A 26924-nucleotide genomic window follows, 5' to 3' on the forward strand; every position below is an offset into this window, starting at 1 on the left:
ATATAAATAATAAATATGTTACAATAATAATAAAAATAAATTATTGCATGCAATAATTTTTTTTTATCTGCCAGTTTAAAAAAGAAAATAAGAAAACATTTTTGAAAATGCTTTCGTTTCAAAGATTTGAAAATATTCAGTGGTAATTAAATTAATTAATGATAAGAATCATTAACAAATCAAATTTTGTTGATTGCGAGATAAAAATAATTTGAAAGGTTTTAAAGTGATAGACATTTGAACAAACAATAATTACGCGATGACTTGATGAGTTATGAAATAATTAATGATTGATAATTAAAGCAACAGACAGTTTTTTTTTTTATTTTCAAAAAAATTATAATAGAAGTTTACTTGATGGTTTAGAACTTATGAAGACTAATCAAAAAGACTAACCCGGAAGAATAACATGATTTAAATTTGAAGCTCTTGTCTTTTATTCGTTTATTTTTCGTACAAAGTTTGAAAAAAAAATGTCTCTCTTTTTATGATCCTGAAGTTAGCAGACATTTAAAAATTTTTGAATTTTTGTTTCTCAACAAATCAATTGCAAAAAAATCAAATAAAAATATGCACATATAGAAAATTTTAAAAACTACAAGTGCAATTTTTTCAAATATTTTTTTTTATGGTTTATCGTCTAAAAAAAAAATCCAAAAATTATTAAACGTCTGCTAACTTCAGTATCATCTCTTTTTTTGTATTTCAAGTTCTGATTTTTGGGTCAAAAAGAAAAATAACAACTTACGTAACTCAAGTAAATCAATAAATAAAAATTTCAAGATTTATATAATGGACTTTTTAAAATCTTGCGTGTGTTTTCAAAAAATTTATAATAATACACTTCTGAAGTTTGTAGAAAACTTTTTGTTTTTAACAAATAATTTACGAAAAAAAAAAACTAAAAATATGCATATTCAGAAAATTTAAAAAACTATAAGTGCAATTTCTTTAAATATTTTTTTTTTATAAATTATCATCTTGAAAAAAGTCCGAAAACTATTAGACAGCTAACTTCAGTATCATCCAATAATACGTAATTTGTTTATGAAATAAAAAAAAATGTCAGTTTGCTATTTTCAGTATCATAATTAATGTTTACATGCAATGAAAAAAAAAAAAAAAAAATTGCGAGGATTAATTTAAAATTTAGTCACTAGGGATCAGCACATCTAGGACTTGGACGTCGAGAGTTTTATATTTGAAAGTAAAAAACACAAATTTAAGTAAATTTATATAATTCTCTATTATTCTGAAAACACAAAAGACTTCGAGGAATTTCTAACGGTCTGCGCGATTCGATGGATTAGACATCTAGTCTAGGCCTATTTACTCTAAAAAAGTAAAATCGTCATACATGTATACATTAGCAGTCTCCATTGTTATAAACGTCAGAATTCAATTAATAATATAAACTAGTTAATCTTATTATAAAAATTCCAGTGAAAGTTTAAGCCATTTCCCTGTTTCATTATTATATAAAAAACTTATTTATGCCTTGAATCAGTTAAATCCTAATTTTAAAAATCATTTCAAGCGGGAATTTAAATTCGCGTTTGAGGTTATCGCTTTAAAGATATGACGTGATATATCAATATCTTATATATTGTTATTTTTTTTTGTTATTCACTACGCACTAATTGAACAATACATCAAATAATATCTAAGAGGTATTTAGCATATATAATTTTTGCAAAATTAACGATAAGATTTTTCTAAATTTTCAAATTAACTCTTAATTTTTTATTTGCATTAAAAAAAATTTTGCTCTAAATGTTAAATAGTTTTTGTTTATTTATTTTAGTAAATAAAAATTTATATATTTTATAATCACAACTTTAATTGATCAGTCATTAATTTATAATAGAATTTTACAGATAATTAATTATTACTGTCATTGTTTTTGTTTTCATTGTTATTTATTAATTAATTAATTAATAAATAAATATTTTTACAGATATGGAGTAATATATTTAATTTAAAATGTCTCCTGACAATGAGACGAGCATAGAAACTATGACTGAAGGTATTTAATAATATGTCATTTATTATTTTTCATAATTTACATCATATATTTAATATATACTTAATTTATTGCTATAAAAATAATAACTAATTAAAATGAGTGTGTAGCAGGCGTCAGAAGAATTTAAAATTATTAATGAATAGAGTAAATAATTAATAAAATAAAATTTTAAAAAAATGCGCATTTAAAAAATTTTGAAATTAATAAGTGCATTTTTTAAATTATTTACTCTATTTATTTGTAATTTTAATCCATATCTGCACACTTGTCTAATTTAATATGAATGCGAATGTAGCAGACATTAGACAAATTTAAAATTATAAACAAATAGAGTAAATAATTAATAAAATAAAATTTTTTAAAAATTTTTAAATTAATTAGTGCATTTTTTAAAAAATTATTTATTCTATTTATTTAAAATTTTAAATCTGTCTGATGTCTGCTACATTCACACTCATAATTTAATATGATACAGAAATTAGCTGACGTCTAATAATTTTTGTATTTTTATAAAAACTATAAAAAAAAAAATTGCACCTGTAGTTTTTAAAATTTTCCACATGTGCATTTTTTTATTTTATTTTTTTTTTAAATTCACTTGTTGAGAAAATTGAAAATTGTTAATTGTCTGCTAACTTCAGGCTCATAATTAAAAAGCGATGTTGAAATTTAAACGTATTGTTGTGGCACTTCTCTAAGAATAGTATTGCAAATTAATTAAAAACGCTTACATATTAATAAAAATAATTGAGTAATTTTATGATTGTTTACTTGAGTAGCGAAATAATAGTTTTGAAACAATAGATTATTTTAAAATTAATTTCAGACGTGGAAAACCAACCGGGTGGAGACGACACTCATTCAGGTAAGTCTTAATAGAACGTTCAATGTCATGTAAACCATATTCAATGCTGATTAAATCCATCAATGTTAAGTACATCATAATTGAGTTAGTAGAACAGTGATGGTATCTGTTATGCACAAGCACAGGGCTTCTATCAGTAGAGTCCAATGTGTTGGATTATCAACAGAACTAAACAATAGTTGCTGCTTTTATTTTTTATTATTTATTTATTTATTATTAGGAACGTTCATTAGTAAGGAGTGTAAATAATTAAATGAAATTTATTTTTTAGAAACAAATGAGTCAAGAACTGGTCATGGAGACGGTTCTCAAGAGAGTGGAGTTGAAACTTTGGTTGCGTGTCCAGACTCTTTGACATCTCATGGATCAGTACAGGGTGAAGGCAGTGATGTTTCTAGTATATATACAGCCAATACTTCTGTTTCTGGATATGGTAATTAATTATATATATTTTATTTCAGGTCATTCTCAGACAGTGTTCCTCACTTTTTTTAAATTTTCAATGACAACTGTCAAATTTTTTAATTAATTAAAAAAAAATGAAGCATTAGTTGAAAAAAATCTGCTTTTGCTGATAGATTAAAAAAAAATTACTTACAGTTGATATAAATTTAGAGTTAAACGAAATTCGGTAAATAAATTTCAGTTAAATCTTCATGACAATTTTCAAATTTGAATATTCAAATTTTGTAGGCTGAAATTTATTTAAAAAATTTTGTTTAACTCCCAATTGATAACAACTGTAAGTAATTTTTTTTTTTAATTCATTAATTAATAAAATTTTAATACGATTATGACAGTCAAGTCATCGCAGATTTAAAAAAAAAGCGAGACATTGATAGAGAATGCCCAGAAATTTAAAATTAATTGGTACTGAGATTATATTTTAAATTATAGAAACAAGTTCCAGTCGCATGAGCGCCGTTACTGTTGTGTTACCCTGGGGAGCACAAAAGGAAACAGTAAAACCACAACACATTGAAGACATGGATTTGAGACCTGGTGAATTTGTAATGCGAAGTCTTTTTGCTGAGTTTGCAGCCCAAGCGGAGAAAAAAATAGAAGCTGTGATGACAGATACTGATAAAACTCTTTCAAAAGTATTGCAACGTGGCGAAGATGCTCAATTTGATCAGTTATTATCAGCATTTGGTGCAGTAGCTGATAATTGTCTTCCGTCAATTTTACGTGCGTTATTTAAGTGGCATGAACGGCAACTTGCTGACCAGGGTAATGATCAAAAGAAGCCAGCGTCTGGAAAAGAAGATCAAAAAGGAAAAAGTATCATGTACACAATAGTATCAGGTTCGGGTAATGTTGAAACAGCGCCGGAAAAAAGTGAAGCTGATTTGCTTCAAGAAAGACGTGACTTAGCCGTTGAATTTATATTTTGTCTCATGTTAATTGAAGTACTGCGTCAACTACCATTTCATCCTGGTCATGAAGATTTGGTTACAGAAATAGAAAACATTGCGTTCAAACATTTTAAATATCGCGAGGGTATTCAGAATGAACCGAATGCAACAAATATTCATATTATTGCTGACTTGTTTGCTGAAGTTATTGGCGTATTAGCTCAGTCGCGTTTCATGGCTGTGAGAAAACGTTTCATGATTGATCTGAAAGAATTGCGAGCTAAAGAACCGGGTCCTCATACCACGCAGAGTATAATATCTCTGTTGATGGGCATGAAATTTTTCCGAGTTAAGATGGTACCGATTGAGGAGTTCGAAGCTTCGTTTCAGTTCATGCAAGAATGCGCTCAGTACTTTCTAGAAGTTAAAGACAAAGATGTGAAGCATGCGCTGGCAGGACTTTTTGTTGAAATACTAGTTCCTGTTGCAGCAGCTGTAAAGAACGAAGTTAACGTCCCATGTCTTAAGAATTTTGTCGAAATGCTTTACTCTACGACACTGGATATGTGCACGAAATCAAAGCATCGCTTAGCACTTTTCCCATTGGTCACTTGCCTGCTCTGTGTCAGTCAGAAGACATTTTTTTTACAAAACTGGCATTACTTCTTAGCGATGTGTCTCTCCCATCTCAAGACACGTGATCCGAAGATGAGCAGAGTCGCACTGGAAGCTCTTTATCGTCTTCTTTGGGTCTACATGATCAGGATTAAATGCGAAAGTAATTCAGCAACTCAGAGCAGACTTCAAAGTATTGTTAATTCCCTATTTCCAAAGGGATCTAAAGCTGTGATGCCTCGTGACACTCCGTTGAATATTTTTGTTAAAATAATCCAATTTATAGCTCAAGAAAGACTTGACTTTGCAATGAGAGAAATAGTATTTGATTTACTGTCTGTTGGAAGACCTGTCAAAATAATTTTAACACCCGAACGTATGAGTATTGGGTTACGTGCATTTTTGGTTGTTGCTGACAGCTTACAGCAAAAAGAAGGCGAACCACCGATGCCAAGAACTATGGGAGTGCTACCGAGTGGTAACACAATGCGGGTTAAAAAAACTTTTCTCAACAAAATGCTTACTGAAGACACTGCTAGAAGTATAGGAATGTCGTCTTATTTTCCTCATGTACGTCGAGTTTTTGTAGATATTCTACGAGCACTGGATGTTCATTACGGTAGACCGTTGATGATGACAAGTACTCAGAATATGAACAAAGAACCCGATGAAATGATAACCGGTGAAAGAAAACCGCGGATTGATCTCTTCCGTACCTGCGTTGCTGCAGTACCGCGACTGATTCCTGATGGAATGACTGGAGCTGAGCTGGTTGATTTGCTTGCACGTCTAACTGTGCATATGGATGAAGAACTGCGTGGTCTAGCTTATCAGAGTTTGCAAACTCTGGTCATAGACTTTCCAGACTGGAGACAAGACGTCGTGATGGGATTCACCCAATTCCTAGCACGAGATGTCCAAGACACTTTTCCTCAGCTGGTTGACAACGGCCTCAGAATGCTGCTCCAACTATTAACTTCATGGAAAAATGCTCTGATTAGTCCAAGTCCTCGAGCGAAAGAACAAGCGATCGAAAGCAACCGAATAAATCCTAGACTAGATCCTGCAGCCAAAAAAGTTGACCCATGTCAAAAAGTTGAACAAGTCTCCACTGTCTTTCATCTTGTTGAAGGATTTGCTTTGGTGATGTTGTGTAACTGCCGATTATACCCCCGGCGCCTTGCAGTCCACATTCTCCGGGAAGTTAAAGTTTTACTGAAAGCTCTAGGAGGAATAGAAACAGATCAGCCAGTTATCGATGTAATCGACGCATCCTGTCCATCAGTTATAGAAAAATGTTATCATTTACTACCGCCAGCAGAAAAAGCCGCCGCTGCTTTGACATCAAACGTTGATCTCCAGTGGATCGCTGACAGAAGCAGTTGCGTTTGGACAGCAGGTTTCCATGATGAAAACAGCACCAAAAGTTCATCGTTGCTGAACCTCAATGGCGTTGATCCCTGGAGTATATGTTTGTTTGCATTTTTAGAGAGAGATCGTGTACTTACTTTATGTCCCAATGCTACTGCACACTCATGGCCTATTGTTTTTACGCGCATTAATTCTCTCTTTACTGTCGTCGATCCTACGTAAGTATTTTAATTTACACATGTGAAGATATTTAATTAATTTAAAATTAATTATTTTTTCAGGCCGGTCAATGATAACAGAGCTTCGTTATTAAGAAGCTCAACGACAGTAAGAAAGCCAGTTAATGAAAGAGATGTTTACATGCACATATGGAAAAATTATCTAACTTTTGGTTATCGTGTTGTACCACCAATACCCAGCCCGATAATTCGATGCGCGAGTCCAGATTTGAGTCTCAGGTATATAGAAAAAAAAAAAAATTAATTACTCTGATAATTCAAATTTAAAAATAATGCATTTTTAATTTAAAAAATTTATAATTTAAATTACAATTTACTGAGTAAAAAAATATAAATTAATTATTTGGTAATTGGTGTTGGGTCTTGTCTGCTTATGTCTGTTGTGCCACTGGCTCCAGCACATTTATTTTATCAGGATTATGATATTTAAAAAGTATAATAATAAACGAATGGAAATACTTGAATTCTAAGAAAAAAAAAATTACACAGCACAAACACATGAACAATACACTGGAGATAAAAAAAGTACACTGACTTATCAGCACTTACCACAAAATATTAACATGTTCATAACACACAATATTTTATTTTCTGAACAAAACGTTATAAAAAAAAATTAACACAAAATTACGCACAACTTTTTTGACTATAAATAAATTTTTGCACTAGATCAATATAAAAATGCATGATCACAAATAAAATAAATGTTTAATTAATTAGAAAATAAACTCGTGTGAAAAAAATTTTTATTCATAATGAATTTAGATGTAAATTTCATCAGGAAATTCAGATCGTGACCCAAATATTAATTTTTATCAACAACTTTAATCACGAAAAAATTATGACGTCAATTTTTTATCCAAGTGATGCGAAGTTCATTCACTAAATTAATTTTACAATCGAAAGTAATTTACGTAAATCAAGTTCTTGATAGAATGAATTTATTGGTAATGTTTGAATCGATAAATTTGACAAAAGGTTTAATTCAGTAAAAATTCAGTCGAGTTTCTATTGAAGTCATCCCGCCCAATTCAAAGACGTCATAATAAATTTTTAGAAGTGATACTGATTTACTAGACGAATTATTGGAGCGAATTCCTGTTTGCGTCACGATCTGAGTTTCCTGATGAAATTCAGATCTAAATTTATTATGGAAAAAAATTTGTTTTACATGGGAATTTACTCTATTCTACTGTTTTATTTTTTCTAAGTCTAATGTCTATCTGTCTATATCTATATTTCTATACTGTGTCTTTCTATTAATTAATTTCTGCTGAAAGCGTAGTAAAAAAAAAAAACGTCTGATAAATATGAGCATTGGTGGTACACTGTATTGCATACTCTAGTGGTCAGCATACGGTGGAGTTTGGTGTTTTGTGCATGAGTAAGGAGTTGAGTCAAAGCCTGGAGAACCTCGGCGGGGCCCAGACCCTGCCGGGCCGATTCTCCGTACCGTCCATTTCCGGCATCTACACCAGGCATAAGCGGACCAGGTGAGCCTAAGTGACAAAAAAAAAAAATCGAGCAAAAAAATCGACACAATTTTACCGCAATCATTTTTTACTTAACGTCATTTTTTTATTTTTTTTTTAAATTGATAATTAATTAAATCTGTTAATTAATTTACACGTAACGCATTTACTGACTGCGGATGATTGGCGCACTGGTGTTTCTACTATTTATTAATTAATTAATTAGTAGTTTAATTATATAATTATGCACATTAGAAAATTAAATTAGTAATTAATAGAAATTGAAATTCTTTATGTAGAGTAGATCACATTTACGACTGGTTATTTTTCACTTATCATTTAATTTGAAACACTGGAATATTTACATACACATTTATTATTATTTTTTTTTTATAAATATTTATCATGATTTTATTTGTAATTAAAATTCGAATTTTGACAGCTCGTCGCCGGATAGTTTGTCAGCCGAACGCGGGGATAATAAATCGCCAGGAACAAACGCCAGTCCAGCTGCGCTCTACAAACTCACGGTCCCCTTGTTGAGATGTGAAGCTGTTGATGTTCGTGATGCTGTGGTTCATGCTATTGGCAAAGTCAATGCAGATGCATTAAAGTAAATTTATATTTTTATTTTCATTTAAAATTAAAAATTTTAAACTTGAAATTTTAAATCATTTTTTTTTAGAGATTTAATGGAAGAATTAGTTCCTTATATACGAGAAGCTGTTGATAGAAAGCAAGAAAATATGCGAAGAAGACGTCGTAGAGATGCTTTGAGACTACAGTTAGTCAGAGTATTGGAATTAGTCGCAGAGTATGGAACTTTTGGAATTTGGTAAGTAATTTTTATTAAAATAATTAAAAAAATTTTTTTATTATCATGATTATTATAATTCTAGTCCTGCTGTACTTGATCGTGAGACCCAGTCCCTTCATCCGACACTCGTAGAATACATAGACGGCGCAAGACTTTATTTAGAAAATGAACCTGACAAAGAAGCTCCAGCTGTACGAGATATAAAACTTCATTTTTGTAATTTCATTAGAAAAATGATAAAAAGTTTTTCCAGTAAGTTTTTTTTTTTTTTTTTCATACAAAATAAATAGTAAAATTAAATTAATAAATAATAATAATAATTATTATTTAAGTTGAAGCGTGTCATTTACTTCTGAAACGAGATTTGCGTCGGAATTTATTCACATTGTTCGCAACTTGGGCCGGTCCATACGGTAAACCACTGACTAATATGTCTTCATCTTTTGACGAAGATAAATCGTGCTCGGAATTACAGTTATCAGCTTTGCAAGCTATGAGCAGTCTTCTGTGTTGCGGATCCTGCTTTAATCCTCAATCGTTGTCTGAAGAAGGTGCTATATTGTATCAGTGGCTTGATCTATTACTCGCCAGTAAAGATGAAAAGGTTTCTTCATTACTTTTACAATTTATTATAAATTATTATTAATAGTCTCCATAATAATAATAATTTATTTAAAGATTTACACTCTCGCACGTGAAACTGTCGTTCTATTACTGGAAGGGAATCCTGATATTGGGACACTACTCGATTGGGTGGTGGATCGATGCTACACAGGACTTCCCCAGGTTGCTGACGGCTGTTTCCTTGCATTAGCGGCGATATTTAGCGCCAGGTAATTTATTACAATCACATTTATCGAACAATAACTTCAACAAGTTACTTAATCTATAAAACACAGCAGAGTTTCATTATACTGATTATTTATTATAACAATTAAGTTATTACGTCACGTAACAGAACTAATTACTTATTAATCTGATTCACAATTACCCTCGCTTTTACTGAGCTACAGTAAAACGTAATAGCTTGTTTTAATTTTCTTAAATGGGTTAATTTTAATGCAATTACGCGCGGAAATCATAAATAGCGATTACATAATTTTCTTTTCTTTTATTTTTTCTTTAGAGAATATCCTTGCGATCATTACACAAGCGTGATAAACGTCAGTCTGATGAACACGGGTTGTCCACGCGCACCAGTGCAAGATGCGGCCCTCCAGCTTCTTCAGCTTCTCGACCAAAGATTTTTCGGCAACGTAAGACCTCTTCCTACAGCTGAGCTCGAAACGAGTGAGTAAAATACTTAACAATTTTTTTACTGATCTTCATTTGAATTTCGGCGGTCTTTGAATTTCGTTTTCCGCGATGGATCTCTGGAAAAACTTTGCAGCTCGTACTCTTCAGTCCAAGGTACCTCGTACACAATCGTGCGTTGACGCGCCATTGATTCGCTCAATGACTTCCGCGACTCGGAAGCTGTAATTCAATAAAATATAAAAAATATTTTATTTGTTTACATGAAAATATTTTAAATTCAAAATATTTAGATCGTAAATTATTGACATCACTCAATACTTGATAAATAAAAGTTCAAAGTGATTTATTAATATATATATTTATAAAAGCTTAAGATATTTTAGTGTAAAATATAAATTTTTTTTATTACCGTGATTCGAAATCCTCGTGCCGGAATTCCATCGTTTTTTACGACGCAAGATAATCGCAACAACGGCTTTGCGAAAATTTTGTCCACTAGCGCAGTATAATACGAAGTTAATTCCAAAGTTTGTATCAAATAATAAGTTACATATATGCTGAGTGATTACAATTGCTCTAGGTGGTTCATCGTTTTCCTAAAAATAAGTACCGACATTAGTATACATAGATATATATATATAAATACATATATACTTTACTCCTGAGTAAATAAAGGAAACTTTGACTTAAATATTTGTTCTGACCACATAATTTTGACCCTGCAATAAAAACTTACGGAAGCTCATAAAAAGATGTGACATAAATTGGTATAAACTGTATATATATTGATCGAATTACAAATTTAATTTTTATTTATTGAGAAAAAAAAAATAAAAGAAAAGAATAGAAGGGATTAAGAGTAAAAAAAAATCATTAAACTCAATTACGACTTTATATATTTGTGTGTCTGGAACTAATAATGCGTTTATTAAGTAAATATCTAAAATGTCTTTTCATGTCTTAGTTCTATTGATAAAAAGGGTTTACTATTATTTATCGACACTTTAAATTAAAATAGACTATCCTGTGTACTTATTGGCTTACCTCAAGAAATGCTCTGACTCTCATGACGTAAGCGGGTAAATTAAAGCATAAAAAAAAACTCGAAACAACTAACAGCATATTTGTAACTTTACTTTGCGATGTACCGGATGATTGTTTATATTTTTGCTGTGACGTTTTATTTTTATTAAACGAAAAATTAGTCATCCTCGTCGTCGACGTAGTTAGTGTTCTACGCACTCGAGCTAGTCGCCAAACAGTTTTAACAATTAGTCCATTAAGCACAACAATAACAGTGAATGGTAATACAAATGTTAGAACAGTATCAGCGATATTGAAAACACGTGCCCAGTCTGCCCATTCCTCAGCCAGTAAACATACTGTGGTATTTAATTTTTTATTAGTAACTCGTGGTCTTGTAAACCAGAGCACCGGACTGCATAAAATTAATCCGACCAATGTCAATATCATTAATATAGTTTTAGCTCGTGCAACTGTACACATTGACTGTCTGCGTAGCGGATAACGCACGGCAACGAAACGTTCTATCGTAAATGAAACAACGAACCATACACTCAGAAAACTGCACAGTGTCGGTAGATAGACAAAGAACTGACAGTAACCTGGACGATTAAATATCCCGACTCCGACCATATTCAGCCAGGCTACAAGAAGAGATATGAGGAAACCGGTGTCACTTATCACCAAAGCTGACAGATACCAGCTCGATGACACCCGGCGCATTTTTGTCCCGAAAAAAACGTAAACAGACAGACCATTGCCTAGAGTTCCCAGTGAGACCAGCACTGGGGTGTAGTACATTTGGACACTAGTCATTGTTGCCTCTGCCCAATCATTTAATTGCGAGGTTTCATTTGGCTCCATTGTAATTTCGTTACTCGTTCAATAATGATGATATTTAAATTTTTAATAAGCGCCAAAAAAAATGTATCTTCATCGTGATGAAACGTCTAGTCCACGTGTATTATAACACAGACTTTTTTGAAAGATTACTTGGGAGTTACGCCAAAAATTGTTTTCAAGGCTTCTTAAATACCAGTTTTAATATATCTTCAAAAGTTGTACGCAAACACTTGTCTGTTTAATAACAACAATAATAGTAAAGTAAATCACTTGGGCCTTTTTACGCTGATTAAATTTTAAGTGGCCGAGAATTCACAGCACAAAGAAAAAACGGCACGAATAACTATCGATTTACGGATCAACTTCGAGCTTTTAAATTTCGATGGCAAGATTATAAAATTACTTGAAATTAATGAGCACATGAGAAAAATAGTAGAAGCTTTCTCTGTGCCGGCGTTACAACTAATTCTGCTAGCACTCTGATATAATATGAGCTTGATAAAGCCCGCGAAGCTTCCGGCTTCTGCGCGCCACAGGACCTCTCAACTTGCGCTTATATCCATCGCACAATTTAATGTTTTCAACTTCTATTTATAAAAATAATAAATACCATTTTCCTATCTCAACATTGTATCTTTCATCAAATTTATAATTTATTTACATTCAATTTTTAATCCACGCGTTTTATCTTAATCTGACGTTTTAAAAAACGGCAATAATGAGTTTTGCAATAAGAAAAATAAATTAATAGCAATAAATATTTACTTTCTTTGTTTTTATATTGTTTTTAGATCAAGAAGAATGCCCTGTAAATTCGTTGATCAACAGCGGCGGTGTAATGCCTGGAGCTGTATCATCATTTGGATCAAATATACCAACAAAAGCTGGTACTCTTGACGCTCTACTCACAGCATCGTATTGCCGAAACCAAATGTATTTATCAAGGCAACTCGCCCAACTTCATCCCGAGCTAACAATGCCGATGTTCAGCGGTAATCAATTTTTTTATTTCATTTATAACTGAACATTCACAAAAGTTTTTAAAATAAAACTAATTGCCCTCTTTTTCAAAAGTTCAATTAAAAAAAAAAACTAAAAATACGCACATGTAGAAAACTAAAAAAACTATAGGCGCAATTTTTTAAATATTTTTTTTTTTTAATTGAGAGTTTTAAAAAAAATCCAAAAATTATTACAAGTCGGCTAACTCTGGATCATTAAAATTAAATTAATGGATGGTAGTGTGTATTGTAATATTGAGAGCTTGTGTCCTAATTAAAATTTTTAAACTATGAAATTAATTAACATCGAAGGCGTAACAACTGTATATGAATAAATATGATTAAACATATAAATGTATATGTATATCAGCGCAAAGTGATATTAGTTTTGTACAGGCGTGGACAGTTACAGATAGCCGTCAATATGAAATCCAGGTCTCTGTGACAACAGCTTAAGCATATCGATACTGACAACGCATTTAATGAGAAATAATATTGCTAACTCCCATAAAATTCTCATCTCGCGTATTATTATCTAAAAGTACAAGTATATTTACTAACAAACTAACTAGCTCGGAAAACGTTCATTCTAAAATCGAATGTATGAGCGAACTCTACTTTTAGAATCCAAACAGTGAAAATTTTCACATACATAAATAACGAGACCTTTTGCTGCCTCAGCTCTTCTTATACATCTTCAGCCAACACAACTATTCATACATTATTAAATTTTCTTTTACACTCAGGCAGTTTCCATCAACCACTTAATCATAATTCACTCTTTATCGTGCGTTATTGAAAAAAAAATAAGAAATAAAAGTTTTTTTTTTATTATTTTGTTTTATCATACGTTATCCATTCGCGGTTGATGGAATAATCGTAATTGCACTAAAAACATCTGTCGGGCATTGGGGTTTATTGGCGAAACACCTCGACCTCTTTGGTTACTCATACTCCATCAACGTTAGCTGCCGGTTTTCAATCAGTCCAACGAACTTAAAAGCTCCGACCTACACACGTTCAACTCGGTCAGGCCTCTGTCTTTACTTACTTACATCAGCGATATTCTTTCCTTCTTTTTATCTATACGTAACACTCTATTTTCATCCCTCCCTTGGTATCTCCTACACGTGTCGTATGCATACATACATTTATATGTATATATATATAATATATATACTTACTCTTTACTTATCCACCCATCTATCCATCATTTTAAAATTTTACTTGGCCTGTTACAGAGATAACTCACAGATTCCAAACTGCCAGACGTGAAGTGCGACAACTGTTGCTCCAATATTTACTACCGTGGCTACATAATATGGAATTAGTTGATCCGAATGTTCCGCCACCTTCTAATCCTTCTAGTTATTACCAGGTAATTGTCTCATGTGAGCAAAAAAAAAAAAAAAAATTTAGTTATTTATTTTTTATAAGAAAAGAAAAAATATATTTGGAGGCGCCGGGTATCGATCCCGGTACCTCTCGCATGCTAAGCGAGCGCTCTACCATCTGAGCTACGCCCCCCTTGGTACTATTGCTGAGGTAAATGGTGATTAGTAAATTTCACAGAGATTTAATTTAAGTATAAATAAGATCTAGTGAGCGAAAGGAGAAAAAAAGAACTGGAGGCGCCGGGTATCGATCCCGGTACCTCTCGCATGCTAAGCGAGCGCTCTACCATCTGAGCTACGCCCCCCTTGGTATCAACGCTGAGGTAATGGTCATTGGTACATTTCACTGAGATTCAATTTAAGTATAAATAAGATCAAGTGAGCGAAAGGTGAAAAAAAGATAACTGGAGGCGCCGGGTATCGATCCCGGTACCTCTCACATGCTAAGCGAGCGCTCTACCATCTGAGCTACGCCCCCGTTATATATATCGAAGGTAAATGGTCAATGGTACATTTCACTTTGATTCAATTCTTATATAAATGAGATCAAGTAAGAGAAAGGTATATCAAAAATAATATATGAGAGCGCCGGGAATCAATCACATATTGGGATCATAGCAGCATGTCTGCTTCTCGTTTCTCTTCTTTATTTTTGCGCTGGTTATTTATTATGTTGTCATTATTTTAGTCGCATAAATATAAGTTTATCTTTATTTATGTCTCTATTAAAAATTTGAATTGTTGAAAACTATTAAGTACTTTTCTATTTTTAATTTTTACTTATGAGCTAACGCTGCAGCGATGCGTGGGAGGGTAGGGGGGTAGGGATGTAGTTTGTAGTTTCTTCGGATAAATGAGAATTTATTATTTATACTATTTATATTGTTTTTGAAGTTTGATCTGTTGGCTATCATATTATATTTTTTTATTAAGCCGCATCCCTGTTCTGATTCTTGCGTATTTTTCTTTTTTTATCTTAGTTTGATTTTATTTGTGTTTGCCTCTGAGGTCTCTACACAATAGCTTTTTATCTAGACAGTAGAAGTCTATGTCATGTTTCAATGGTATAGATCTATCTTATCTCGATTAGCAATTTAGTATTTCTCCGGAGTCGTTAGGTATAAGTATTTTGAGATGCGGGCTTTTTGCTATAGGTTATATTATAGGGATGCTATCGTTTTTGATTACTTTTATTTTATCAAAATGCATAAATGCTTGTAGTAAATGTTTGCTGTTATTACATTTTTCCCAGGTGTCTTATTGCTCTGCCATTTTTTTTTATTTATTTTTACTTGTTTTGATGTATAATTTTTTTGTTTGTTTGATGGTAAAACTAGATCTATTCTTATAAGATTTGTAAGATTCTGTAAAAATTTTCTACTCATCATTTCATTACGAAATATCCATACGCGCAAGCTCTGAAGTATTATCTTTCAAATCTTAATTTTTCTATAGTGTGAGCGCTGAAGTACCACCGGACTGGTCCTGCACATGTGATTGCTAATCTTTTATGTAAATGACTTCTGCTCCTGGCGTGAGTCTTGTACTGTAGGATGAGTTTGTGTGTAGTTCAAGTATTTAATTTTTTCTGCCTTCGAGTTGTTTAAGCCAATGATTTATCATCTGCCCTCCTTCGATATATACCCGAATAAAAATGATCATTGTTGCATTTTGGTTAAGTTAAATTTTAGTATCAATACAATAAAAAAAAGGCCATTCGGCATCCGAAATGGAAGTAGATTTCTCTATATATATATTAGGGTGGTCGTTAAAAATTAAATTTTCTCAGGCACCCCATAAAAAGCTTCTTTTTAGTGAAAAAATACGTGGGGAATTCGATTTTTCCGTTTTAAGTAAAAAGAACACGTGCCGAAGGACGATCGAACTTCATTTTTCGATACAATCGCGGTTTTTTTTAAATATCTCATGAAATATGCAGATTAAAGGAAAAAACCATAGGAACAATTTTGTAGCAAATTGAATTTTTGACAAAAAAGTTCGTCATCATTGTTTTATAAAACGTGTATTTATGAAGATATTTTTAAAAAACTTTTTTAGATCTTATCAATTGGGCATTTTAAGGATAACGAATGTTAAAAACAACGTTTTTTCTTAAATATAGACAAGTTCGTAACTCGTAACATATCAATTATTAACGCTTGTTACAGTTTCTATATACTCAGAAACATTTTATTTTAAAAATTTGTAACCTATAAAACGCTCAATTCATCAGATTTGAAGAAAGTTTTTTTTTAAATATATTCATAAATACACATTTTATAAAAAAAATGAATATGACCTTTTTTGTCAAGAATTAAAATTCCTACAAAATTTCTCTCATGGTTTTTCCATTTAATCAGCATATTTCATGAGATATTAAAAAAAAAAACCGCGATTCTATCGAAAAATGAATTTGGATCGTCCTTCGGCACGTGTTCTTTTTACTTAAAACGAAAAAACCAAATTCCCCACGTATTTTTTCACTAAAAAGAAGCTTTTTATTGGGCGCCTGAGAAAATTGAATTTTTAACGACCACCCTAATATATATATCTATATAATTTAATAATCACCCATCAATAATTTTCAAAGATATAAACAATGGCATTATCACCATAACACATGAGTCAATTATGTGACTTTGAACCCTTATTAAAAGTGGAACAATTATCGTAAAACAAAAAATAAAAAATGGAAAATATAGCTTTTTCTATCGGCTATCAAGTTCTTTTTACATAATAAGGATAGATATACCCATTAAAAAGTTATTTACGAAAAAAGCCGAAAAAGTAGGATTTTTCGTTATTTTTGGAATTTCAAATGACCACCATTTCTAAACTAGTTGACCGATTTTGCTCATCTTCGAACTTAACCGTGATAATCCTTTATAGAATAATCCTGCTAAGTTCCATTAAGATCCTTTAAAAATTGTGGCCCCTATCGCCGCAACAAGGCGCGTTATATTACATATACATACATATATAAACTTTTGAACCAATGGTATTTTTGGAACCTACTCGATGAATTATGATAGATTATGGCAAAATTCTTTGAAAATTCCACCATGAGGACAAATGCGAAAGATAGATTTCTATGAAATCTACTAAAAAGAGCAAAAAAGTACCAAAAAAAAAAAAAAGATTGGAGGCGCCGGGCATCGATCCCGGTACCTCTCGCATGCAAAGCGAGCGCTCTACCATATGAGCTACGCCCCCATTGTTATCTGACGCCGAGTAAATATTCAATCTGATCTTTCACGTCAATTTGATTCTTATATAAATAAGATCAGTTAAGTGAAAGGTGCAAAGAAAAAAAAAATACTTGGAGGCGCCGGGTATCGATCCCGGTACCTCTCGCATGCTAAGCGAGCGCTCTACCATCTGAGCTACGCCCCCCAATATGATTAAGACATTTTTCAAAATTTACATAAAAAAGAAATAAACTCTGCCTTTATAGTTTTCATTATTTTTAAAACATCTACTTTAGACAGTATGTGTATATTTTTTAGTCCTAATATTGGCTTTAAAAAATTATTTACAGTATTATACGAGCGACGTTACTCGCGGTGGTACTAAACGTGAAGGATGGGGTACTGCGGAAGCTACGGAAATGGTTCTCAATAATTTATTCTACATTACCGTCAAGGTAATACTTTTAATTTATATTCATAACGACGTTTCTGTATCTGTTTTATTTTTATATTTATTCAAGTTTTAATTAAAACTTATATTTGCAACCTAGTTTTCTGATGAGCATCCCAAAGAAGTTGAAGAACTCTGGTCGACATTATGCGGTTGCTGGCCTAACAATCTCAAAGTTATAATACGCTACTTGATAATTATTTCTGGAATGGCACCGCAAGAATTGTTACCATATGCCAAAAGAGTTGTACTTTTCTTAGCACGTGCTCGTCCCGATCGTTTAGTAGACGAAATGATGACAGAACTACAAACTGTTGAAACATTAAACTGTCTTATTGAACGAACAGAAACTCCGCCGTTTTATAGGCTCACGAGTATGAGAAAAGCGTCATCACACAGCGATGCTCCAGCAGCAGATCCTGGTAATCCATCACGGGATTTAGCTGTAGAGAAAGGAACAATTCATACGAAAAGACATTCGGGAGAAGATCCGGTTAAGACTGGATCTAAGTCTGACACTGCTCTGAGAGCTTTAGCGGGTTTTCAGGCACCTCGTGTTGAGAAAACGCGTACCACAAGTGGACCACCTATTTTACCAGATGATTTGTCTACGCCAACTACTGAAGTTGAATTAACAACTGATGAGACAATTTATGTAACACGTGGTGGGAGTTCTGGTATTGTTTCAAACAAAGTTAACCATAGTGAAAAGTTTGATATACCTCAGCCGCATCCATTACCTATGCCCGAATACGGTGGTTACTTTGCACCGCTAACTGAATATCTACCAGATAGTTCTCAGCCAATAAGTGGATTCCATCGTTGCAATATCGCCGTCATGCTTTTAACAGACATTGTAGTTGATGGTATACAACTTGACTGGTCAATCCATGTGCCTTTGATGCTGCATATAATATTCCTTGGGTTAGATCACTCGCGGCCGCTGGTACGCGACCACTGCCGACTGTTACTTTTAAATCTACTAGTAGTACTCGGTGATCACCGCGATCATTTAGGCGTCGCAAGACTTCTTCTAGCATCAAGAACTGAACAGCTTGGTCTAGGTCTCAGTACACCGGCATTGCCAATATTAGAACACAATTTCACAGAAGTTGATCCAGAATTCGACGCTTATTTGTACGGACCCCCTGCAGTTGCTACCACAACAACAACCCCACCAAGATCGAGTACACCCCCACCTGTTTACTCTCCTCCACCTGCACCACCTTTACCTGAACCATCAACTCCACCTGTATCGATATCATCAGACGCCTCTCCATCACATTCGCCGATTCCTTCCGCTTCGGTAACACCGCCTACTTTTACATCCCAAGCTAAAGATCAAACAGTCAAAGAGTTCGGTGCTTCATCATTAACTGGCGCATCGCCACCCATTCCTCCACCGCCTCCGCCTCCGCCTCTTCCCACATCCCCATCAGCACCCACATCTACGAATCCATCACCCTCCCACTCGCCTATTCCTACAACTTCTGTAACTCCCCCGACTCCCGCTCAAGTTCAGTCTAAAGATCCGCTTTCCAAAGAATTTGATAATACGTCACTACGTGCCTGGCCAGCGTCTTCAGGGCCGCCTACTGGAGTCCCAGTTATTGTTACTCCCGAAGATGCTGCTAATTGGACAGGACCTCAACCAGGACCTAATATGCCAATCCAAGATGTTATAAAATCACTTATAAACTTTTTGGCTTCAAAAACAAATCAGCCGCTTTGGAATTACGAAGATATGACTGCTAAAGTTTGGTGGGTCAGAAGTGCTGAGCAACTTACAGTTTTACTTCGACATGTATTGAGAGTCTTTAGAGATTCATTACCTCATGCTCACGTAAGTCAAAGGTGGGCTGAAACCGCATTGCAACTTGGACTGTCTTGTTCATCCCGACATTATGCAGGTCGTTCACTTCAAGTCTTCCGGGCTCTTCGTGTCCCCATTACCTCACGTATGCTGTCAGATATTCTCTCGCGTCTTGTTGAGACGGTAGCCGAACAAGGTGAGGATATGCAAGGATACGTCACTGAGCTCTTGCTAACTCTCGAAGCTGCAGTTGATTCACTGGAGTCTGATTTCCGGCCATTAGATTTTATGAAAGAGATTTTCAAATCAACGCCAAACTTGAATAACAAGGATCCAGCTTCGGGAATGATACTCGGCAAGAGAAATATCGGTGGAGTCTGTGGTTATCCAGGTCCACATGTATTTACCCATTTGAATCACACGAGCGGACACACGCGCAGTACAAGTTATTCAGTGAGCTACTGCATGAGAAAATCAGCTGCAGGTTCTACAGCCACATCAAACGATCCAAAAGAACTAGACTCCCGAGTTTGTTGCAATAAATATCCAAACTCAAATCTCTCGAGGTCAAGATCCGCGCAGTCACTAAAACTCCTTGGGGATTCAGCAACACAAGACGACAAAATGACTATTCTCGCTCAACTATTTTGGTTATCAGTATCATTACTCGAGTCTGATTATGAGCACGAGTTTCTATTGGCTTTGAGACTACTTGGCAGAGTTTTACATCGACTGCCTCTGGACCGTCCAGATGCAAGAGACAAAGTTGAAAAGCTTCAGCAGCAATTAGGATGGAATTCATTCCCTGGAGTCCATGCTCTGTTACTGAAAGGCTGCACCAGTCCCAACACTTATGAGCCAGTAGTAACATTACTATCGCAATTTACGCCACTACTCGATCTACCGTTTGTCGATCCTACTCAAAATCTCGCGTTCCCAATGAACGTAATTTCATTGCTGCCCTACATGCTATTAAACTACGAAGATGCTAATGAGTTGTGTATAAGGAGCGCGGAAAATATCGCCCAAGTCAGTGCAGAAAAAGGAAAAAAACTGGACCACTTGGGCACTGTCATGACGTTGTATTCGCGGCGTACTTTCAGCAAGGAAAGTTTCCAATGGACCAAGTGTGTGGTCAAATATCTCTATGACACTTACGCTCACTTGAGCTTCAACATGCTGGCGTTCCTGGTTGAAGTTTTAGAGAAAGGACCGGGGAGTATTGTGCTACCGGTGCTGAGTATCATTCACTGTTTACTACATTATGTAGACCTTGCATCGAAAGCCGCTCAGCCAATCAATACCGAGTTGTTGAGAGTCATCTCCAAATATGTTGAGGTAAATATTTATTTAAATATTTTTTTTAAGGCGCCAAGTTTTAAAATTCAAAAGCCGGCGATGAAGATTCAAATTTTCTTAAGGAAAAATTATCGTATTGAATAATTGGCTTTTTAAAATTAATTTTTAGTAAACGATTAAAAATATTAGTAAGTAAATTTTCGTTCGTGTCCGGATTCAAAACCTGGATTTGTCTGGTAATGAAACTGGCCGTAGATTTTAAAATTAATTTATGGGGATTAAGTTGCGCTTTCCATTAAATCCTGTACGGATATGACATGTCTGGATTTGAAATTTCGCGCCTTAATAAAAATTTAAACATTGAGCAATAAATAGTAGAAAATTAATTAAATTTTTTTTTAGGGCCCGCATTGGAGGGAAGCATTAAAAATTTTAAAATTAGTCGTCACAAGATCATCAACACTTGTCGCACCTCCAACAAATGTCCATGGGTCATCGTGGGAATCATCTCTTACTTCTCCACACCCAAGTTTCACTGACACTGAAATCTTCACCAAAAAAGAACTACCCGGTAAGTTGTGTCTAAAAATTTAAATAAACTCCCGCATGTTTTTTTTCTACGCACTAATGATTGATTATTTATTTAGAATTATTTTTCTTTTGTTCTTTTAATTCTTCACTCGCATGGACTGCACACTACTCACTTGTCTCTTTCTTCAACGACACTCAGGTTGCGATAAAAACAATAATGATTTTGTGTGGCTGTAAATTACTAACAATAAAATATCATTATTTTTATAGTATACATTAGTTTTTATAATTTTAGTATAAACCTTTCATATTTTTATATTTATATTATTAGTTTATAAACTAATTTAATATTCATTGACAATTGAATTAACAGGAAGAACAATGGACTTTACTTTTGACGTTACTAAAACTCCGGTGATTGGAAAAAGATGGTTGAAACGTCAAGTTGAAGATGAAAAGACTGTTGGATCTCCAAGACGTTCATTGTCTTTATCACCTGCTGACAGCAGTGCAGTTTCAAGTTGGAAAAGACCGTGGATGTCACAGGTATAATTTTTATTCTATATTTTTTTAATTCTAAACCTATTTAATTAATTAATTAAAATGATAATTTTTTTTTTTTCTAGGGAAGAGTAAGAGAATGTTTGGTAAATCTTTTAAGACCATTTGGACAACCTGTAGGTTTACCGAAGAGTCCGTCTGTGAGTTTATTTTATAATTACATTTTATTATTTATTTTAATCGAATTATGGACGGATTTTTTTTTAGGATGAGAGCATAAGCTCACTGACACTGTATAGCAAGGTAATGAGCTCGTGTAAAAAATAAAAGTTACCAAATTTTACGTATAGAGAACAATAATTTTCAGACAATTCAGATTTTTTTTTAAATTCAAAAGTAAAAATACTGGTCAGTTTAATAATTTTAGTAAATTATTTTTAAGTTTTATTTTAAAAAAGTCGATAAATTTTTTCAGTTCGTACTCAAAAATTAAATTTAAAAACTTTTTTAAACATTTTGCGAAAAAAGTAAAAATGGTACCGTCATTTATTATCCGAAGACAAAATATCCGAATACATTTTATCCAATAGACAAAATATCCCCGAACATGAATACTTTTGCTTATAAAATTTGAGTGTGTGATATTAAAAATAGACAAACACATATGCTTGAAATCGTACTGTGCCCTTTTTTCACAGATTTTAGATGGGTATTATTTTGGAAACAGGTCAACACATATGCTTCGAATGGTACGGTATCCGTTTATCGAAAACCATTAATTATATTTTCACTTAGAATATGTTTTTCTGAATAAGATTTATCGACATGATATTTTGTCTTTTGAATATTTAGTCCAGGGATATTTTGTTTATCGGATAATTTGTATTCGGATATTCTATCGCGGATATTTTGTCGGGGATATTTTATCCGCGAACTACAAGTCGTAGTACCGGAAAAATAAAATGAAGGTAAAAAATCGTTTACAAAAAAAATCAAACTGACCTGAGTTGTCTAAAATTTTCAAGCTCCCCAGAATATTTTTGTAAATTTTATTTTTACACGAGAGGGTTAATTTTCTGATAATAAAAGTGTCGCACTTTTTTAAATAAACGAGAATAAATACTCCACTTTTCTGTATACCTTCAGATAGATTTGAACTGGATATTTAATTACTTTCGCCATAAATCTTTTGTTGCAACTCAATAATAGTTCACAAACAATTCGGTTTATTTTTAATTTACTTCCGGCTTTGTACTTGTTAATATAATTCTCAGCTTAAATTTTAAGCCCAACAGCGTAAAATTTATAAAAAAGTAAATCCCTACAAATCCTTGGCATACGTCATCTCTATTTGTTTTCACATTTTACTTTCCCTTCTTGTAAAAAAAGTGATCAATAAAATACCAACAATAATGCAGATAAAAAATATAAATAATAAAATTCTCTGCTATCTTTTAAAATCCCGCTTTTATTTGAATATAAATTAATGTATAAATAGAAAACTTTTAAATTATTAGAGTAAGATAAATCTCAATACGAAAAAAAAATTCATTAAAGCCGATTATGATTTTAAATCTCGAGTACGATACTAAATTTTTTTAATTAGTAATAAAAATATGTGCTCTAGTTATATTTCAATTTATAGAGGACCCGAAGAAAGACTTAATTAGTCCTCGTAAATGTCTTTAATTAATCTCGTTTATTTAAATCACTTGTGTCTTATTTACTATCCAGCATTAAAACTTCACTTTAAAGAATTTATAAATAATCATGAATGAAATTGTACATTAAAAATTTTATGACACTTAAATGTCTGAGCGAGTGGACAATAAAAGTTTAAATTTATTTATTTTATTTGAATTTAAATTTAAAGCACGAGCTTTTGAATCCCACTATCACGCGACAGTGTCAGAGCAATTGCTTGTTAATCAAATTTTTTGTAATTAATTATTTTACATTATGCAGTACAATAATAAAAAAATATCAACAGGTAATATTTAGCCAAAGCTCAGACTTGATGGAGAGACAGTCGTCGATGGCATCCTCAACGGAGGAAATGTCTGGTGCAAATAATGATCTAAGCGGCGGATCTCGACGTGACGACGAACAATTTGGAGTTTTCAAAGACTTTGATTTCTTGGAGTATGAAAGTGAGAGTGTGGAAGGTGAGAGTACTGATAACTTTAATTGGGGAGTGCGCAGACGTCCGCTTAGTGAAGGAGAAGAACGCGAGTCCAGTTTACGACAATTTGAAGAGAGTCTCAGTGAGAAAACACTTTCATCTAGCAAACATACATCTCGGGTAAGTTTTTGTTTTACCCTTCAGCACCTGCGTTAGTGCATCGTAAAAGTAATCGCTGTTTTTGAAAACAAAAATTTCGTGCATGCGCGGGTGTAGATGTGAACTGTTTCTGCGCACATTTGTTTTAAGCGCGAGTACTTAAATTTGAACGGATGTCTATTACATAGATCTTGATGACGCAGATTTATTGATAATCCAGATCCCGATGATTCAGATTTACTGACCGTAACTCTTAAATCAAAAAGAAAATGTTAAATTCAATGATTACATGACAATTGATCCGCGACAATTGATCTGTGGACAATTGATCCCAGCGACAATTAGTCCGAGCGATAATTCATCCGCCGATAATTGATCCATGCGACATTTCGTACTTCATTTATTAATACTAATAAATTTTTTTTTTATATTATATATATATATTTTTTTTTTCTCTTTACTAATTTTGTGTGTGTGTAATTTTAAACATGCTCACACACAAATAAATGTGTTGATAAAAAAAATTTTTTTTCAATAAATATATTGTCAATAGGATCAATTGTCTTCGGATCAACGGTCGTGCCATCAATTCAATAATTTCTATAGAATTTCTAAGGATTTTTATAAAATTTCCCTAGAAGGGAAAGCTTATAGCAAATCAGGACTTGTCACCGTCCAAAAAAATCCATAGAAAATTCATAGAAAAAATACAGAAAATCATAAATTTTCTGAACCGTATTAATTTTTACGTCCTACTTTACTCGCGTGATGAGAAAACGTCTAATAGTTTTTAAAAATAAATATTTTTAAAGTATTTTCTAAGCTCGAAATAATTTTTAAATTTCATAATAAAATATTTCAAGTCAAGCGTAAGAATAAAACTCATAGCGCGGCTGAGAGGTAAAATAAATCAAATTTAAAATTAAAATATGTACGGTAATATAATTTTTTTTATTTATTTTTAATAGCGTGGCGGGGTTGCTGAAGAATCATCCGATGATGAAGTGGGTTCAGAATCGCCTTTGGATGAAGTTCCATCAGGATCTGGCGCTGGTCAGGAAATTAATAGCATTCCTGGAATGTTTCCTCCATCCTCGTTGTCTCTTATTCCCAGTCGATCACGTCATGATTCATCAACCCGATCAGATACTTCTGGATCTAGTGCTGGCGATCTTGGTGACGTGACACCTTGTAACGCATCACCAAATCTTTCAGCTCTGATGCCATTCCGTCAAGTAGCTCGCGACGACGCTGAAGAAATATGGAGACAACAGATACAAAATTTAATTTCACAACCACCTTACAATATTCTAGAATTTTTCCATTTGCTGAGTAGAATTTTACGAGACCTGTCCAGCAAATCTGTTGGATTGTCACGTGAATCAGTAGCATTATTAACAAATGGCAGCACAGCAGCATCACAATTAGCATCTCAACTGTCTAGTCACGCAGAATTATTGAGTTCAAAGGCCGAGCCTCCACTAGTTTGGTTTTCGCTGACAGTATTTGCGAATCATCGACTCAATGAAACATTGAGATTCGGAATGCTTGAGATTCAAGAACATTTGGAGACATTTTTAGAGAAAAAAGATCACGCGACAGAGTGTCTTGAGGCCGTAAAAGCAACAAATAAATTACAAGTACTCGGAGAATCATCCGGTGGAAATGATTTGAGTTCCGAAGAAATGCTTCTAGGACTAGGCAGGGCATTTTATAAACTACACTTCCAACTTTTAATACTAATCTCAGCGTCAAATAAAATGTTGCTGTCATTAACAAAAGCCTCAAGAAATTTGAACGTCCAGTTGCATGACATGTCAGCAGAGATGTCAATGATGAAGACAGCGCTCTGTCGTGCTCTAGAAGAAAGCACTGAGAGTGAACGTGGAACTCCAACTCCAACACCGAGTCCAAGTCCACTACCCGGTGGTTCATTAGAAGAAGTATCCAGAGTCGCTGAATTTTTGAGGTCCGCACGCTGGTCGTCGGCGCTTGAGGCTGTGAGACTACACCGGGCTCAATGGCCCACTGATCCTTTTCACGATGACGATGATGTTACTACTGCTGTCAATATGTACTGCAGACACTTGGGTCAGGATCGCACTGATTTATTTGTCGTGACAAAAACCGACGGTGAAATGACGGAAATATCTGACAGACTGATGGAGAGTCTTTCCCGGATACTAGCGGCTGTTACTGGTCTTGAAGCTGCTGTCAAAGCGGCTCCTATACCGAGCTCACATCATTCAAAACTTGACTGATAGACATGTGTTTAATTATTAGCACAATTATGTCTATTATTTTTATTTATACTTTTATTAAAACGTTACTACTGTTAATTATGTATTTAGATTTAACAAATTGTACATTTTTTAGTGGAAATTGTACTTTTTAGTGCGTGATATAGCCTCATATGGCATTTATACATAACTTTTTTTGTTTTATTATTATTATTATTATTATTATTGATGACAAAGTAAAAAAATTTTCTTTAGAACGTAAATAATAAATTATTTTTGAGAGTATGAACCCATGGCAGTTAAATGTTTAATTTAAATTCGACACCGATCAATATTTAAATT

General features: G+C 33.3%; 2 protein-coding genes and 5 non-coding genes across 12 annotated transcripts; 1 reads left to right on the forward strand and 6 right to left on the reverse strand.

The window, feature by feature from the left end:
• The first annotated feature begins 1359 nt into the window (after nt 1-1359).
• On the forward strand, nt 1360-26603 carry LOC130673286 (protein furry). 6 transcript variants are annotated; one of them, XM_057478258.1, is made up of 22 exons: nt 1363-1670; nt 1958-2026; nt 2853-2891; nt 3163-3324; nt 3789-6450; nt 6514-6690; nt 7818-7964; nt 8386-8556; nt 8629-8778; nt 8843-9012; nt 9093-9364; nt 9439-9593; nt 9887-10050; nt 12675-12875; nt 14126-14262; nt 17817-17921; nt 18018-21068; nt 21432-21600; nt 21934-22106; nt 22187-22261; nt 24052-24363; nt 25311-26603. In XM_057478258.1, the coding sequence occupies exons 2-22, from the start codon at nt 1984-1986 to the stop codon at nt 26601-26603; spliced, it is 9828 nt and encodes a 3275-aa protein (XP_057334241.1). In that variant the 5' UTR covers nt 1363-1670; nt 1958-1983. The 6 variants fall into 6 exon arrangements, 5 of the variants coding, with proteins under 5 accessions (XP_057334244.1, XP_057334245.1, XP_057334241.1 ...); XR_008990862.1 differs by lacking the exons at nt 24052-24363; nt 25311-26603 and adding an exon at nt 21677-21759 and having other exon boundaries at nt 1360-1670; XM_057478261.1 differs by lacking the exons at nt 24052-24363; nt 25311-26603 and adding an exon at nt 22329-22403 and having other exon boundaries at nt 1360-1670.
• Nucleotides 10046-12345, reverse strand: LOC130673288 (thyrotropin-releasing hormone receptor-like). The gene is made up of 3 exons (XM_057478263.1): nt 11062-12345; nt 10427-10613; nt 10046-10236 (listed from the first exon to the last, which is right to left on the reverse strand). Exons 1-3 carry the CDS (start codon nt 11902-11904, stop codon nt 10076-10078), a joined length of 1191 nt encoding a protein of 396 aa, XP_057334246.1. The 5' UTR covers nt 11905-12345; the 3' UTR covers nt 10046-10075.
• Trnaa-agc (transfer RNA alanine (anticodon AGC)) lies at nt 14339-14411 on the reverse strand. The gene has a single exon. It is a non-coding gene; the product is annotated as a tRNA-Ala (tRNA).
• Nucleotides 14511-14583, reverse strand: Trnaa-agc (transfer RNA alanine (anticodon AGC)). Its single transcript has one exon. It is a non-coding gene; the product is annotated as a tRNA-Ala (tRNA).
• Trnaa-agc (transfer RNA alanine (anticodon AGC)) lies at nt 14684-14756 on the reverse strand. The gene has a single exon. It is a non-coding gene; the product is annotated as a tRNA-Ala (tRNA).
• On the reverse strand, nt 17419-17491 carry Trnaa-ugc (transfer RNA alanine (anticodon UGC)). Its single transcript has one exon. It is a non-coding gene; the product is annotated as a tRNA-Ala (tRNA).
• Trnaa-agc (transfer RNA alanine (anticodon AGC)) lies at nt 17599-17671 on the reverse strand. The gene has a single exon. It is a non-coding gene; the product is annotated as a tRNA-Ala (tRNA).
• Nucleotides 26604-26924: the final 321 nt, after the last annotated feature.

Source organism: Microplitis mediator, chromosome 8, assembly GCF_029852145.1.
Source record: "Microplitis mediator isolate UGA2020A chromosome 8, iyMicMedi2.1, whole genome shotgun sequence".
In the NCBI taxonomy this organism is placed as follows: Eukaryota; Metazoa; Arthropoda; class Insecta; order Hymenoptera; family Braconidae; genus Microplitis; species Microplitis mediator.